The 17,880-nt window shown below is 33.6% G+C and overlaps 6 protein-coding genes across 6 annotated transcripts; 3 read left to right on the top strand and 3 right to left on the bottom strand.

The window, feature by feature from the left end:
- Positions 1–32: 32 nt before the first annotated feature.
- Positions 33–2,849, top strand: cubi_02658 (uncharacterized protein; the record flags this gene model as incomplete). Its single annotated transcript, XM_029019669.1, has 1 exon — positions 33–2,849. The coding sequence occupies one exon, from the start codon at positions 33–35 to the stop codon at positions 2,847–2,849; it is 2,817 nt and encodes a 938-aa protein (XP_028874789.1).
- Positions 2,850–3,169: 320 nt separating this feature from the next.
- Positions 3,170–7,093, top strand: cubi_02657 (uncharacterized protein; the record flags this gene model as incomplete). Its single annotated transcript, XM_029019668.1, has 1 exon — positions 3,170–7,093. The coding sequence occupies one exon, from the start codon at positions 3,170–3,172 to the stop codon at positions 7,091–7,093; it is 3,924 nt and encodes a 1,307-aa protein (XP_028874788.1).
- A 535-nt stretch (positions 7,094–7,628) lies between these two features.
- On the top strand, positions 7,629–10,392 carry cubi_02656 (uncharacterized protein; the record flags this gene model as incomplete). The annotated part of the gene is made up of 5 exons (XM_029019667.1): positions 7,629–7,793; positions 7,866–8,036; positions 8,086–9,363; positions 9,444–9,795; positions 9,869–10,392. 5 exons carry the CDS (start codon positions 7,629–7,631, stop codon positions 10,390–10,392), a joined length of 2,490 nt encoding a protein of 829 aa, XP_028874787.1.
- Positions 10,393–10,523: 131 nt separating this feature from the next.
- On the bottom strand, positions 10,524–13,910 carry cubi_02655 (uncharacterized protein; the record flags this gene model as incomplete). Its single annotated transcript, XM_029019666.1, has 1 exon — positions 10,524–13,910. The coding sequence occupies one exon, from the start codon at positions 13,908–13,910 to the stop codon at positions 10,524–10,526; it is 3,387 nt and encodes a 1,128-aa protein (XP_028874786.1).
- Positions 13,911–14,299: 389 nt separating this feature from the next.
- cubi_02654 (uncharacterized protein) lies at positions 14,300–14,782 on the bottom strand (the record flags this gene model as incomplete). Its single annotated transcript, XM_029019665.1, has 1 exon — positions 14,300–14,782. The coding sequence occupies one exon, from the start codon at positions 14,780–14,782 to the stop codon at positions 14,300–14,302; it is 483 nt and encodes a 160-aa protein (XP_028874785.1).
- Positions 14,783–15,174: 392 nt separating this feature from the next.
- On the bottom strand, positions 15,175–17,409 carry cubi_02653 (ABC transporter-like protein; the record flags this gene model as incomplete). Its single annotated transcript, XM_029019664.1, has 1 exon — positions 15,175–17,409. One exon carries the CDS (start codon positions 17,407–17,409, stop codon positions 15,175–15,177), a length of 2,235 nt encoding a protein of 744 aa, XP_028874784.1.
- Positions 17,410–17,880: the final 471 nt, after the last annotated feature.

The raw sequence follows: 17,880 nt of genomic DNA, 5'->3' as shown, positions 1-17,880 counted from the left end.
TAAAAATTCGATATTTTACTTAATTCCTGGAAATGGAAGCTCGGGAGTCAATAGATGTAAAGATGGTAGTGGAAGAATCAGGAGTAGAGACGAATTTAATTTCAGGTACCGAGTGCACTACTGAAAATACAAATTTAACTCTTGAGGCCCGAGAAAATGCAGTAGTTGATCAGAAAGATGAATCGATGAAACTAAAACAGTCGGAACTGGAAGTGGATCACGAATTAATTTGTATTGATTTCTTTTTGAGATACATTTCAAATCTGTATCCTTTATGGGCAGAATATGGAGATAACTTAATGTTTCATATAGCTCAAATATATGGAGCTATTAGCAAAGAAGAGTTCAGACCATACTTGCAGATAATAGAATGTATTGGATTGAAGATGAACGAAAAAATGAAACCTGATCATTATAAAACTATTTCCAGTGAGTTAAATCGTAAAACTAGATCTAGTAATTCTATAATTGATAACCAGGGATATCCTCTGGATATCGAGAAGTGTGATTCCCAGGTTTGTATTCGTGCAATTTCTCATTTAGACTCTTATAGGGAGTGGTTGGATGGAATGCTAACTGGGACTGATTGTAGATTAGAGTCTGTATCTCAAGTTTCTGAAAGTCTAGAGGGACAGATTGGAAAACCAATTAGTGAATGGAAGCCAGCCAATTTAACTGGAGAATTGGTGCTTCCTCTAGTTTATCAGGCATATGTCACAATGGAAATAAAACGTGGAGGAGATCCTGGTCAAAATGGTAGACATGTAGAGGACTTTAGCTCTGCTGTAACTGAGAAATCTGGAGGTTTAAACAATTTAGGGAAGTCCAGCGTACCCAACAACTCACCATCCAAAGTGGGAAATGAAGTTGGTGTTACTTATGAGAAAAATAGAGATCGCTGGGTTGCAGTTTGGACAGAGAATGGTATTAGAAGAAGCCGGATTTTTAATGTTAAACAGTATGGTTATGACACAGCAAGAGAAATGGCTATTCAGTATAGAAGAGAACAACTTGCTAATATTAACAACAAAATTCCGACTGTAACTCCTGTGCAAGCCGTCAGAACTAACAAGAGAAGCAGAAGATCCATAGAAGGAACAGGCCGTTCAGGAAGGACATCTCCTTCAGCATATAATACAAGAAACTCCTCTTTAGATGCAATAAGCTTACAAAATCCTGATTTTGAGGTATTTTATGATCAAGAAAAGGATTCATGGATTTGTAGAAACTCTGTAAATACTCTAGAACAAGAAACTCTCTTTTCTGTTGAAGAATTTGGTACAGAAAAGGCGAGACAGCTTGCAATAGAAAAAGCAGGTGGTTTGGCTGATGAGACATCATTTACACCAGTAAAAAAAGTTTCTTCTAGAGCTTCAGCTTCAAAAGGAACATTATTTACTCCGAAAAGAAAGGATTCTCAAGGTACTGATGGTACCGCATTAAATGTCTCAGGAGAAGGACATGCAACATCATCTTCATCATTTAGAATAAGGATTGCAACAAATGCTTCAAATTCAAAGGGTGAACAAGGATCAGGCCAATTTGGGAATGGTACTCAGAATTTTTCTTCTGAGCAAAATACAGGAGGCAGATCAGAATCAAGGAAATCTGCCTCTGGGGAGGAGTTTTTGGTATACCACGGAAAAAAGTACTATTTTGGGCCTGTGATCGAGGGAATACGTTATGATAAGATCCAGAATAGGTGGGTGACCGGCTATGTTGGACAGGATGGGAGGAAACGTTATAAATATTTCAGTATTGGAGCTTACGGATTTGAAGGGTCCCGTCAGCTTGCTATAGAATATAGAGAAAGTATGTACTCAAGTACAAAAGGTGTTGATAAACTAAGTGAGTTCCTACAGACTGTGATTCAAGGATTTCCTGCACATGAAGATGGAGTTCTGCAAGATGTCTCATTTGAAGATTTAACGATACATAAGGGTCAATTAAAGGATGGATCAGAAAGATGTTATCTCTGTATTCCATCAAAAGGAGACTTTTTGGTGACAACTCCAACAGATCCGGGGGATGAACAGGTGAATTTTCTACTTAATAGGTATAGATCAGTTTTACAAAATAATGGAGGTAAGGAAGAACACCTACTTAAGGAGTCTATTTTGGCTTGTGTTAGGTCAGACCTTAAGTCGCCCTCAGCTTTGATAAATTCTAGCCTCGACACAATTACACAAAAAGGAGAGAATTTAGGGATTCCAACAGAAATTCAAAACGAGACTGAAGTTTCAATTAGATCGGAGGACGTAGTGATGCAAGATCTTGAGAAGAAAAAAGAAGGTGATGATAAAGTTGTCAAAATACTAATAAACTCAACAAACGAGACTTTAAAGAAAGAAGGTAGACAAGAGGAGTTAATCCAGAGTTTAAAGGAGGATCCAGGCAAGAAAATAGATGAAGGAAGTTTATTAAGTGCTAGTCCTGTGGTAAACTTGGATTTTTCAAAGGGCATTGAAGAGCCTTTAGGTTCTCCTTCAAAAATGGGAACCCCATCTTCTAGAAGTACGGACTCTATACATGATTGTATTGTAACTACATATGACGACTCAATGTTTATAGAAATTGAAGATAAATCGTCCCCTAATGGACGAAAAAGATTTTTTATTGGCCCAGAAATTGATGGAGTTTCGTATAACCCTACAATACATCGCTGGGTTACTCAATATGACATAGATGGGGTTTCCATGACCAAAAACTTTAGTGTAAAAAGTTATGGTTTTGAGAAGTCCAGATATTTGGCAATCCAGTGGAGAATTAAATATAATGGAGAGCCTTCCCAGCTAAGTCAACTCGTCCGAGCTCTCCATGACCAGGGAATAGAGTATCCTCCAAAGTGAACTTGCTGCTCGTTAGTTTTCCCTAGCTTGTTGCGATTTATGATACCTAAAGCTCATCTTCTTACTAATATTTTTGCTTTGAAACTACTCCTTCTTAAGTAATTAGTTTATATTTAGCTCTAATTTTTGTTAAAATTGCTTTCTTGCATGCGTTTTGCATGAGTAGTTGCCTTTTAGTGTTTACCGCCGGCGGCAAATCTTTATAGAGGTTTTAAAATTCGGAGATCTTGATAATACAAATAAGGAGTGACAAAAAAAATTGGAAAGATAATAACGGGAACAAAGATAATAACAAAAAAGAAGGGATATTTAGAACTTTTATGAAGCTTAATTTAACAGGATTTCTTGGGTTTTTAGCGATTTGCATAAAATTAGCAGTTACATGTGCTAATAAGCATGCATGGGAACCAAAACTTTATAATGGCTTAAAGCCACGAAATGAATGTATAAGAGAGACTAGCTCATTATATTCCGAACTTTATAGAGATGGGTCTAAGAAGATAAACGTTAGCTCAATGTATAGATTATTGCCATCTGGTCCAATAAAACAATTATTTTATTTTAAACAGAGTAGATCAGCTGCATTAGAAACAATCAATGTACCATTGGCTTTAGGTCTTCATAGGCCTCAAAATATTTCAGAACCAATAAATAGAAGCGTTGCAGCTTCAACATCTCACCAATTTTTGATGGAAGAGTTTTACATAAGCAGATTTATTGAATTTACAGTAAATAATATTGAATTGCCACTATCTAATATATTCTTAGGGTCTTGTATCATATATACATATAGGAGTATTAGGAATCAGCTTGGAATTTCATCTTCTCTTCCGTACATACAAAAAGTTGCTACTATGACTTTCCAATTACCAAATGTAAGAGATGAAAACTTTAGAGAGATTTGCAAACGCTATATGACTAGTCTCTCATCATTAGGAAGAAATAACTCTCCATCAAATTTGGCTTCTCAAGTATGTTCCCAAATACAATCTTGTATGGATGATTCAAATTTATTAAATTCAGTGGTAGTTCTAAGAGAGACTTTATCAATTGATCCAAAAAAGTTAAATATTCATGACTCACCAAATAGAACTAAGTTCATTAGTGATATTGGAAGCAGATTTCAAGGTAGACCTCTGAATGTAAATTTGTTGAGATTGTATAAATTGGTTTGTAAGCTAGATTCAATTATAAATACATTTTTTTCTAATAAATCAACCGATGCTTTTTCTGTTAAAGATCAAAGTCATATGGATTCATGGCAGCAAATAGTTGAATATTTGGATGAAAAGAATTCAGGGGACATGAAATGTGAGGACTTGTTGCGACTTCATTTAAAGGCTTTCCCATTATTTTCAACACAGTTGAATATAAAAAAAAGGAATCATCTCAGTAAGCTCCTTTGTAAAACTTCTGAACAAGCAATAAATCAATACTTAATTCCACTACCTCCAACACCAATTTATTTTCAATATTTAATGTATTTAAATGAATATTTGGAACTCCCGTTGAAACTCATTTCTAAGTCTCAATGTGTCTTTTTACTCTCAGCATCTTATACAGGAATGTTTCCAAGATTTGAATATTCCACAGAGTTAACCATACTATTAGATCAGCTTAAATCTAAAACAAAGGAAGGCTTTCTTCTTCAATGTATCCAAAATCTCCCAAGATACATTAATTTGGCAGAAAATACTTTCGTTCCAAAAGAAAGGATAGTTATTGACACAAAGAGAGATTCTTCAGAACTTTGTAATGCAATTCTTAATTGCTTTGAATCTGATTCTCCACTTTCAGAAAATGACTTAACAACTCTTTTTATTGCAACCATTTCTTCCCAAGGTGGTGAATTCTATAACCAGTTTCTCCCGAGAGTGAAGTTTATTACAAGAAATTTTGAAAAAAAGAAGACTAAGGAACAAAAAGTTGAATCAAATATAAATAATATTGCTGATAGTAGATTACTAACCCCAATTTCAGTAATAAATGCTGTTAGTAAAACGCATGATCCAACAGTTACCATTAAAGTTCAAAAATTTTATTCTTCCTTAGTTAGAATAGGTTTACTTCTTACAGACAATAGAAATATTTTTGAAGCTTCAAGAAGTAAGAGGCCGTTAACATTTCCAAAGGAGTTTGTTTCTGGTAAACGTCTTAATGAATTGGTTCCTTCTATTTCAGAAATTTCTAAAATTGTGTCAAAAAACTTAGTCCCATCAGAATGTGCTTCAGCTATTATTAAAAGGCATCCAGAATTGAGTGGCATATTTTTCACATTAACTTCACTCTGTGAGTATGTGCTCGATAATTCATACCCAACTCCTTTCTCAGATATACCTTACCTTTTAAAACTTGTAACTATTTTATCCGATAGTTACGGGTTTTCTATTAGCAAGATTAGAAGGATTTACGCATATGCTGCAGGTTCTTATGCTATTCTTGGCGTACAGATCAGATTATTACCTTTATTTTCTTTTGTAAGCAAATATAATGAAATGAATGAAAATTTTAAATCTGAATATAACATTTGTATTGAGAATTTCCAGTTTAAAATGTTCTTTACAAGCTCTCAGATTCAAGATAAAAAAGAATCTTTCTGTAGATATGTTACTTTGGTTCTTGAAGATGAATTCTATGAAAGAAACATCATGTTTGCAATCAGGACATTTTCTAAGAAGTCATCTGTTGAAGAAGATTGGTATAATTTGTTATCTGGTCTCTTTAATGATGTCAAAAATTCAATGGTTAATTCCATTGGGTCTAACCTTACTGTCGGCTATTCAATTGGTGATGGATCTAAGTTTTTTCCATTTTTCATTTCCAAGTATATTAGAAGTATTCAAAAATCAAATTATATTGGCGAACTCACAAATAGAGATATCATCAAAATATTTACCCAAATATATTTAAATTACGAGGCAATTCCAGATATAGGTAGCTCTTCTTTCATTGGAAATGCATTGAGATATGAGTTTATTTCTTCAAAGGATTCCTCCAAAGATATGAGCAATTACAAACTGATTTCAGATGAGCTTTATGGTCTTAGATATCTCTTCTCTCGTGAAACTTTGCTGGAAGTTTATCCCTATTTAATTGAAAGCTGTATAAATGCCACATTAGAATATATGAAGTTCGTTTCAAGTCATGATTTGGACCATGAAAAGATTACGAAAATATGCACATTCACCTTCTCTATTCCAAATAGGGAGCTCCCTACTCAATACAAAACCAATGCTTTGTTTATTAACTATTTGATAAATTACTTTAGTATTCCTCAAGAAGCAATTTCACAGCTTCATTGTATATACGAAGTAATTAGTGCATTCTCAAACTTCTCTGAAGGAACTCCATCTTTTGAAGTTTCTCTTAACTTTGGGTTAAACATATATGTACTCACACATGGATTCAGAAATATTAAAGAAGATACCTTCGGCGATAAATGCAAGGTTGCTGCCTTACTTTCAAATATCTTAGACACAAATAAAGATGCTACCATATATGAAGAGGAAGCTTCATCAAAAACTAATTTTGGACGTTCTCTTCATTATCATAACTTGAACCCAATTAACACTAAAAATGTTTCTTCTCTTTGCAGTACAATTATGCAATGCTCAAAACCCAGTTTACGTGATGGACCTATTCGAGAATTTATCAATCAAACCTTTTATAGCTTTATATACAATGACCATCTTTCCGAGGACCCTCTTGCTTCCACAAACATTTTATTAAATAAGGATTTCAGCGGAGAAAACATATCAAGAAACCAGATTAAGCACAAACTTGAAAAAAAAATTGAGAAACTTATTCTTGAAGGTGTGGAAATTACTTATGATAATAAGAATGTCAAAATTCAAGGCCTCAGAATGGTTGAGTCCATTAGGTTGTATGGTGTTTTTCATGATAGCTTCAGAAACTTATTAAAAGATTTTGATGGTAAAGATTTAGTCAGTGAATACGGCTTCTCTGGTTTATACTCAGGAGCTAATCCCATTAAAGGCAGAAATGATTCTATTGATGATCTTAAAATCTTTAGCATTGAAACTGCTGCTTTGGTGGTTCATGAAATTTCGAATAGTATTTTAAGGAATGAAAAGGCTTCTGAAACACAGAGTTTCGTTCTCTCTATTCAAAACAACACTATTAAATACTGCAGAGAACATTTAAAATCAGTTCTTTCTGAAGCATTTAATTCCCATGAAATTAATTCTATTTGTTCCATTGCATTTTCAGCCTTTAAATATTAATATATTAACTGAATTAACTTAAAATATATTTTTCAAAATAAACATTTATAGAAGCAATGACATCTTTTAGGCTTTTAATTTATTTACTTATAGGTTTAGTCTAATTATAATTTTACATGCAGTATTTGCAAAATTGCATGTTGCATGCATTGTTTTTTTGTACTACTAGCTAATTGGATTCTAAAAATTAAATAATAGCTTCATTCTCTAAGTTATTCACAAATTTAATCAATTTCAGACAATTTAATTGAAGTAAAATCCGAAAAATCTAAACTAAAGCTCAAAATGAATACAAAAGCTGCATTTTTTCTTCTTAGTGTGTTGTGTGCTAACGCTTTGGCGGGAAACTGCGGGAAATGTCAGAAACCTGCTTTGGGAGTGTTTTGTATCTAGTATAGCAGTAACAAAGAAAAAGTCAATCTTTTGTATCGAGACAACCACCTGGATTCCTTAGAGGTTTTAGTATTCGATTTTAGTTCCGAAAATGAAGATCATTTTATTTTCTTTTATATATTTGGCTGGAATAAAGTTTAATATGGCCACAGAGTCAACCCAAATGTACAGCAACTCATTTTCCGATGCCAAACTTTATGACATTCCAATCAAGTTAAGGGGCCTAGTCGCACAGAACAGCTTAGACCAGATGTACATAGTATTTCAAGATAGAGTAGTCCCTGGTGCAGAACTTGAAGAAGGAGAGGTAAGTCAAACGAAATATTTCTAGATTTGAATTTTTAACTGAAATTAAAAATACTCAATTTTGTTCAAATAGAAAATTGGCGTGTTAAAGCCATTTTCTGGTTTTCAGCAAAACCAAAATACTGATGTTAGTCAGCAAACGTATAAGGTATCTCAAGAAATTCCAATTACTTCTCCATGTAAAGCAAAGATAGAGGAGATATATTGCTCATCCAATAGTATAGTTGCTGCAGAAAACAACAATGTAAGTCTTTAATCAAAGTTATTGTTTATGAATTTACTCTTTTTTTTAGGGAATAATGGCACCAAAGTATATTCTTTCATTTTCATGTTTAGACTTTCCAGAAGAAGACCTGCGAACAAACAAGAAAGATGATTCTGACGGTTTAATAGAAGTTTCCATAATCTCAAAAGAGAATTCCTTGGTTGTGGATGTGCCTGATTCAGAATCTGTACAGGAGGGAACCGTATTACTTGGGATATGGCTTGACAATCTTGTTTTTTTAAGATATGAAGCTACCAAACCTATTCAAAATCTCAAAACAGCATATCCAAAAACTCAGATGATTAGTCATAGATTTCAAAGAGGGGTTACTTTAGTTATGTTTGAGATAGAACAACCTCTCGCTTCCCAGAATATAATTAATGACAATAATACAGACTACTTGTCTCAGATAGAGCCTCTTAAAGAGAATTCAATACCAAATCAAGAGCAAACTGAAAAGGATGATATTAATAAGGAGGTTTCAGTTGGTGGCTTTGAAGGGGATCAAAGTATCCAGCCATTGGACGCCAGTCCTACTAATCTAGATGAGACTCTTGAGAATGATCATTTTGAAAATCAAGAAACACTCAACAACTTTGCTCAACCTAATAAAGACGAATTACAGGAAATTAAGAGTGACTCAATAGTTCATAAAGATAAAATTCAGCCAATTGAAATTGCTTTGGATAACTCTGCTGTAACTTATTCAATCATAATGAGGAACCAACTCAAAAAATCCAAGCTCCATAATTTGAACCAAAATTTTGATTTGTTAAATCAAAAAGCAAAGTGGATTGTTAGAGCTCCTTGCCCCGGGGTAATTACCACCAAAACTTTAACTCCAAGTATCAAAAGAATAAGTCAGGGAACAGTTTATGCATATATTGAATGCAGTAGCAAAAAAGGCAAAACAAAGAAGGGTTCTGCCTCTAAAGGCCAAGAAATTCCTCTAATCATGCCATTTTCAGTCAAAATCATTAGAATTAAGGCAAATCTACAAGAAACTCAAGAAAAAGGTCTCTATTCAGCCCAGGTATCCAAAAATCAAAGTATTCTGAGTGGAAAATTAATTAAGGAATCCAAGGATATACCTGCACATTTAATATTTGGTAAATTCCAACTAGTAGTAGCTCCCTGTAGTGGAACACTAGGAAATACTCTTGAAGTTGGAAAATCTGTCAAGAAGAGAGATTCCATATTTTCTGTAGAATGTACTGAGCCTGGAAAGGATTCCGTAATGTATGGGCTTACAACTAAACCAGGATTGGTTACCAAAGTTTTTAGAGAAAACAGAGCAAATGTTAAGGTGAGTCCCCAATAAAGGTGCATGAAACAATATATATTATTTTAATTATCTAACTCTCTATTTATATCTATTTAATTTAGGAAGGGGAAGCTATTGCAATTGTGAGAAACAATTGGAAAATCTTAACTTCTCCATGTGATGGATTGTTGATTTACACTAATACTCCTGGTCTTGCAAAAATAGGAACAAACATTGCTGTGGTTGTATGTAACGATAATAAATTTAAAAGAAAGAATATTCAAGCAACTAAGAATTTTATGATTCTGGAAAATATTCTCCCAAATCCATCATTTGTTTCTAAGAAACAACCTTTGATTGTAGTAGATGCTGCCAGATTAAATTGGGATCTTTCCGACGATTTGGATGACTCTAATACAATAATGAAGACTTATTCTCCCTCAAATACAAGAATGAATATAAAGAATTCAAAGTGTAAGTTGATTATTAATATATATGCATCGTTTTTTATTCTAAGCTTAATAACTCATATCTTTTCTTTCTCCAGTACCTTCAAATATAATCATTCAAAACGTTGTTTCCCCTTGCAATGGAAATCTATTAAGAGAACAGGAACTTAAGATAGGATCTCAAATTGGTGAAAATACCACATTTGCAAAAATTAAGTGCAATAGAAAAAAATCTTACTCGTTAAGTTCAAATACAAGTGCAATCATACTTCAGAATAGTGTTTATGAACAAATAGGAGGAGAAATAATTCATGATTACGAACCTGATAATTTCCAGATCTCTAAAGGAGACAGTATCTTACAGATCATGTTTATACATAACGTTAAACATCACATAATCGCTTCCCCTTGTGATGGATATGGATATACTTTCAATTCTGCAGGTAATAAAGTCACTAAAGGAAAGTACTTCGCAGCAATACAATGTAAAGAAGAAGATAAAAGCAAGAAGACTCAAAAGATTAAAGCAGTTAAAGATATGAACATAGTTTCATCATATATCTATTTTAAAAAGAAGTTTTTTAAAGGTGATCCTCTATTTATTATGGTGGAATCTAACTAATAAGTTATTCATGCCAAATCAAATTGAACATCTTGGGGCAAACAGAGTGTTCAAGTGAAGCTAAAGAGTCAATAAAATTATTTTTAAGTATTTTAATGTTAAAGACCACATTTATCTAGAATTGGTTAGATTTACTTGTTATTAAGTTTCTGCTTTTTAGATTGTTTTTTAGATCTCTGACATTTAATACAAGATGGCTTTTTAAACAGTCTTCTGAAAAATCTTGTAATTTTATTACCTTTCTTTTTATTTGGAGTGGTTTGCTCACCGCCTCCGACTTGAGAGAGATCTTGATATTGATTAACACTTTCAAGAATATTTACATCTGGAATGTGTCTTGATAGCTTCTTCTTAAGGTATTTATTAGATTGTATGGCTTTAACTATAGGATGGAAACGTTGTTCAAGATATATTTTAATCTGTTTGTTTAACACATCAACAAAATTTAGATCTGAGATTTTCTTGAGTAGTTTACTTCTAACGGAGTTCTTGTAAGAATAGAATGCTTGGTAGAGAATCTTACATTGTACTAGTAAACTATGTCTGTCTTGATTATGGCCAGTTATAATTTGTTGAAGAATATCCATAATATTTGGATTGGTGACCTGAATTAAATGGTGTAAAAGAGATCTAATAGCTTTTGAATGCTGTAAGAACTCATTTGAAAGCTCAAGGAATTCAAGCTTGAATTTTTTAGTTTTCTTTCTCCATGACCTCTTTTTATTGTAATTTTCTGCAACTCTTAGTGTCTCTTGTGCAAAATTGACAAATTCCCTGATCTTAGGTTTATACTTAGTAAATTCACTAATAAAGGTTTCAGTAACTACGCTGCTTGGATGTTCTGTTAACTGCAATCCAAAGTTAATAGTCTTGATCTTTTTTGCCTTATTGTAGCAAACATTAATTTCCTTTTCTTGTTCAGGTGATAATTCCATATCCTTTGGATGTGAAATGTTCAATTCCTTATTTTGTGCACTATCGCTTTGGTATGGAGTACTTTGATTCTCTAACTGGTTGTCTTGATTTTCTAATTCATCAATTTGTGATCTGCGATCCATAATGGCTTCTGGAATTTCAGTAACGGGAGCATCTTGTGGTTTCAATCCTACAGGGAGTTCTTTTAGCGTGTTAATGTAAGAGAACGGCATGTTTGCAAAGCTATTAACCTTTAATTCATCAGTAGCCTGAATATTTTTTGGGGAATCATTAATAGAGCCCTCTTCAGCTTTCTGGAAATTCAAATTCAGTTGAGTTTCATCCATACTACTTTGATCAGAATCTTCAAATCCTGTAGTTGGCACTTTAGAGAATGACTCTGCATCACTGTACCCTTCATCAGTTGTCATCTCAGTTTCTTGGGTCTTTTCTGGGATATTTTCAACATTATTTGGTGGTACTGAATACTTTGGGCTTTCCTGTTTGTAAGTGTGGCTACTTTCAAGATATTGAGTGTTCTCTTCATTTTCAGATTGTTCCGGGCGTGATTCCTCAACTAAATTAGCATCCACCTCTTTGGTAGTTTCAACTGGTTGTGATTCACCTTGGTTATAGTTGGGATTAATCAGCTTAACCTTATCCAAGAACTCGTCTCCTGAATAAGTAACCTGAATGGGTTTATTATCACTTTGAACATTGGATGGCCTTTCCCAAGTCTTCCCAGTACTAAATCGCTTTGATAAAGTACTTCTATATGTTCCTCTTAGCTTTTCAATTTCCTCTTGCAACAAAGTCTTACCAGAAGAACTTTGTGTAGCTTTCATTTCCTCAAATCTGTTTTTGAAGAGGAAGTTATTTCTAGGCATCTCTTTTTTCAAAGCTTCTACTAATTCATTCTCTTGGCTATTTTGAGGAACAAAAACAGAAGAATCTTTACTTGCACGATCAAAGTTACTTTTCATTGAAGATACATATTTGTTCGATATATTTTGCTCTCCTGGTTTTATTTCTTCATTCTTATTTCCTGCCCCATAAAGATTGAATCTTTCAAATTGTCCCACTAGAGAATTAATTACAGAAGCAATTCTTGGACTAACCTTGCCTGTTGTTGCGCTGGTCCTAATATAAGGACCAGAATAAATTCTTTTGTTTCCAACAGTTCTCTCCTCAACCGCACTGCTCGGAGGAGATGGAGGTTCAATTGAAATAGAAGCCGTTTTTGAAGGCTCCTGAACAAACGGTTGGTTTATTTTGTTAGAAACATCCATTAATGTTGCTTCACTTTCTGATGGTATCATTGAAAGATCTTCTGTTTTTGGATTTACAAAACTAGACTCTTTAGGACTCAGATCATGCACAGAATCAACTCTTCCAGAAGCTTTACTTTCGTCAACAAAGCCAAAAGAATGTTCAAGATTCTTTGCCCCTTCTTTTATGGACAAATCTATATTTTTTGAAATATCAGTACTAAAAGAAGTCTCTTTCTGATCTGTAGTCTGATATTTGTTGTCTTCCTTCTGTGGAAAAAGACTCGAACTTTCTACGTTTACCAAACTGCTTGAACCAAATTTGGAAGTTTCTGAAATACCAGAAGTCAATTGTGATGACTCCTCTCCAGGTTGAGATACTCTACTCTCTCCTTCCCCTGTCAAAAATATTGGCAACTTTGATTCGCTAGTCTCCTCAAAAACTACCTCTGATCCTACCTGGTCCTGCGAAATTTTCTTTTGTTCTATTGGATTTGCTTCAACCTTAATTTCATAATCATTTATGACAAAATCGTCAGGAGTTTTAGGCGGGCTTTCTATGTGGCTATCTGCATGCACTGCATGTGTTTCTGGTTCACTGAATTTGCTGACAGAATAAGTTTCTGGAGTTTTTGGAGTTTTCATTAGAGAGCTAGTTATTTCGACATTTTCTGTCAAAGGCTCAAGAAGTTTCTCTTGCATTTTCATTTTTTTGAAATTATTGCTAAGTTCTTTTTCCAAAATGCTCCCATCAAAGACTTCAAAAGAAGCTCGGTGTGAATCAGTCTTGGATTTTGGAGTATTCTCTAGTGATTCCATAATTACTGGATCGCTAAATTCTGATCTGTCTTTCCCAGAATCCGGCGTTTTTGCGTCAACTGAACTTTCTGGGATATTGTTATAACCATATTCTATAACTCCAGGAGAAGTTATCTTTAATCCACTTGGTAGGCCATCTGGAGGACTATCATCAAATGCTACACTTGAGTCGCCCTGAAATAAAGAAGCACCGATTGGTAAAGGTTCTGAGGAACCTTTACTATTGCTTGTATCATAATCAAGGGCACTATTTTCTGCAGAAAGCTCACTCGCCACTTTAGATGTTGCTGAATTCTCAGTTTCTTCATCCCCAACCACAACTGAGCTCCCGTAATTTGAAACATTACTTTGCCCACTTAGTTCTTGAGACGAATCAAACCCTGAAACTGCGAGTACAACTACATTAAACTTGTTATCTATCACTGCTAGCAGTCCAGAAATCAGAAGAATGTACTTAAATAGAGCTCTCACTCCTATATTTGTTCTGTTTCCACCAATTCTAATTTTTCTAACCATAGTTTTTTCCTAGTTTAGTCGTAATATGATCAACCAAAACTTCATTCATAAACTTCAAACTCCTAAATAATTAAATCGGACCCAATCATACAAATTAATACAAGTTATTTAAGAATCCCACTTCTTTAACCCCCCTAAACTATTGCTATTTCTATTTCCAGTCCTTTTTCTACCTGAAAACTGCATAGATCTTTTTTACAGGGGCGCCAAAAAAAAACATGTGCCCGCCTGTTACGTGAATCTGCATAAACATTCTCACTAATGCCACTCGTTATTTAACTAAAAAAACTACTCGTTTTCAGCTCGAAAACTGCTGCTAAAAATTACGGAAAATTAACTATATTTTGTCATTATCTTTTGTATAAACACATCCGTTCTCCATTAAAACATTACTTCATAACATCATCAACGGAGTTTAAATATTTAAGCATACTATTATTTCTCTGGAAAATCTTCTCTGGACTGTAAAACTCTCCATAAACAGTAAGGCATTTCATTAGCAATTCAAATAGTTTTCTGACTTCTTCCAGCATTGATTCGATTTCTTTAGAGAGCGACACCATTTTTTCGAATGAGCTATCAAAACGTTGTTGTGCAGTTTCTGCTAAATTGGAATCAGACTCTGAAGATAAAACCGAGCGATATTTATCTGTCATTTTAACTCTAAAGAAGAATCGATCCTTTAAAATTAAGTAATCTAAGTATTGTTGCGCATATTCTTCACATTGGAGCTTTGTTGGCTTGTGCTTATTTGACTTTGTCGAAGACCTAATACTTAGCAAGGAGGTATGCTGAATTAAAACGTTTTCATTTAAGTTTATTAAACATATAACTAAGAATAATCCACTGAACAACTTTACAAAACTCATCATTAAAAATATTACTATCTCACTTTCTTCGTGACTTTTTTACTTCACAAATAAAAAAAAAAATTTTAAACACCTCAAAATAACCTCTATTTCCGTGTTCTTAAGTCAGTTACACAGTTTGTATGCAGGTGAATTAAAGCACCAAATGTCTTGTTGAATTCAACACTCAAAAAAAAAATTGACGGAATGTTCAAAAAGAAAATTCAATCAAATAACGAAGAAAAGAGTAAATTAATTTCAACAAAAAGCTCAAATTTTACTCTATTAAGAGATTACTCAGAATCATAAATTTGTTCTGAATCCTTAAGAAATTAAAAAATAAACATTGGGTATGGCGGTAAAATTGTGATATTTGAAAAAAATGATAAAATATAAATTAGAATATTTGAGAAGGATCAAATAGATGACCTGATTACAGTTTTTCTATATAGTTCGAAATCACCACTCTTGAATTCTTTTAGGGTTTTATTTATATGGTCAATATGCCAAATTGAGTCAGTAACACAGGAAATTAAGTGTGCATCGTGACTAACAATAATAACACCTCCATTGAAAGAATTAAGAGCAACAATTAGAGCTTGAATTGCATCAAGATCAAGGTGGTTTGTAGGCTCATCTAAGATTAGTATGTGAGGATTTAGATATGCCATTATAGCAATAGCAACTCTGCTTTTCTGACCTCCGGAAAGAACATATAGAGGCTCTAAAGCGAGGCTTCCTGTAATTCCAAATCTCCCGAGGAAATTTCTGGCTTTTTCTTCAGAAATATCCGACCCAGGATATCTTGCTTGTAGTTGTTGAATAGAGTTAAGTGTAAGGTCAAGCGAATCTATGTGATGTTGGGCAAAGTAACCAATTCTAATCTTGGGATCTCTTTTAATCATTCCTTTGGTTGGGTTGAGTTGCCCCATAATGAGTTTCAAAATGGTAGTTTTTCCGCTTCCGTTTCCTCCACAAATTGCAATCTTAGAGTTGCTGTGTATACTCATACTAAAGTCATGAACGATATGTTTGATAGTATTACTAGAATCTTGTGAGTAATAGAAGCTGATATCACAACATTCAATAAGAGATACAAAGTCCCCGTTACTTTTTCCGGTATTCGTAGATCCAGGTGTATCCATGGTGTTAAAATCAAAAACAACAGTGGGATCTTTTTGGATTTCTTCAATAATGGGGAGCTTCTCAAGAAATTTGATTCTACTTTGAACTAAGCTTGCTTTGCTAGCATTATATCTGAACCTATCAATGAATTTCTGAATTCGTTCTTTTTCAGCTGACTGTTGTTCAAACTGTTTCTTTTTAAGAATTAAATCATTAGATCTTGCCTCCTCAAATGAATCATAATTCCCCTTAAAGTACGTTAGCTTGTGGTCATGGAAGTGTATAATATCAGAACATACTTGGTTGAGAAAATCTCTCGAGTGGCTAACAATCACACAAGTTCTGTCCCAATCTTTAAGGAAGTTTTCAAGCCAAGTAACTGCAAGGATGTCCAAGTGATTTGTAGGTTCATCCAAAAGTAATACATCAGGATTAGCGTAAATTGCTCTCGCAAGAGCCACTCTCATTCTCCATCCTCCTGAAAGTCTAACAACCTTTTCTCTGATCATTTCTTGGGTGAATCCCAAACCAGCTAAAATAACAAAGGCTCTATTTTCAGCAGTATATGCGTCAATTTCGGTTAATCTCTCGTATATTTGGCTTAGACGTGCATTATTTTCTTCTTTGAAAAACTCCTGTTCTGTAAGTTCCTCATCACTTCTAGCCAGGAGTTTCTTTTCCTCTTCTAAAAGTGCAAGTCTTTCGGTATCAATGCTTAAAACTGCGTCCAAAACTGTTTCTTCGGGTTTGTAATGTAGTACTTGCTCAACACAAGCAATAGAAACGTCTGAAGGAATTCCTGGGATCTCTCTTCTTACAATATAAGTCAGAAGAGTTGACTTACCAACTCCATTTCTACCTATTAGTCCGTATTTATGCTTCAGACTTAGATTCAATGACGCATCACTCAGAAGAGCTCTTCCTGCAATAAAAATGGTAATGTTTGCTATTTGAATGTCTGTTAGTTTTTGTCTAGACCTGTCAATTGGATGGTGGCACACAGGAACAGGAACTTCAAGCTTTTGTTTTTCCCACTGTCTTAAAAGTCTAAGTTGCCTCTCTTTTTCCTTAGCTGCAGCTTTTTGAAGCTTAATGCTTTCTCCAATTGGAATGCTTTTATTAAAGTTTCCACTCGCTCCCAAATCTAGATCAAGTAGAGGGTCATATTTGAACTTTTCTGTCTCAACTTCAGAACTAAGAATTTTTGTTGGTTCAATTACCTTTAATACTCCAGCAAGTTCATCAGACTCTTCTGGCTCAATTTCTAATTGGTCATAAATTTCATTTACAACTGAATTAATATCATCAAAATCACCATACTGCTTCAAGAAAATATCCATTATTTCAAATAATCTATCTTTAGACATCCTTCCTTTGTTTTCAAGAATCTCAGCATAAATTACCTTTATCAGGTACTCCAACACAACTTTATCTTCCAGCTTTGAACCACAAGCTAGTTCAACATATTTTGCAATATCCTCTTGATTAAGGGATGTTCCTGATTCACTCTTACCAATAATCAACATGGTTTTATCCTTTTATTTGGTTTCAAAACCCTGTTTACAAAGTGATTTTTCTTATTCTATATCTAACACCTTTAATATTTAATAAAATTCCCGCCAAAATGACGCCTTAGATAAATTTTGCTGTAATGACAAAATTTATCAATGAAATTAAGTTGTACAAATTTGCAGCGAGTCCAAAACTTAGATCAATAACTTGATTGAGACAAAACATTAAATAATCACTTTAGTTATAATTCAAAACTATCTGTTCCCAATATTTACTAACAAATTAAATGCCATTAATACACTAAATACTGATTTAAATTATATTCTAATTGCAAAGAGATCAATTTCAAACTAAATTACAATTTTACCATAAAAACTTTTAAATTGGATAAAAATCACAATTTTGCATAAACTTTTTATTCTATACCGTTTTTACAAAAAAATTTTTTAGATTTATAATTGGCGCCAAAAAAGGTATCGGAAGAT

Source organism: Cryptosporidium ubiquitum (genome assembly GCF_001865345.1).
Source record: "Cryptosporidium ubiquitum isolate 39726 chromosome Unknown contig_13, whole genome shotgun sequence".
NCBI classification, from domain to species: Eukaryota; Apicomplexa; class Conoidasida; order Eucoccidiorida; family Cryptosporidiidae; genus Cryptosporidium; species Cryptosporidium ubiquitum.
Note: the sequence above shows the minus strand (reverse complement) of the source record. Positions and strands in the feature narration are given on the sequence as shown.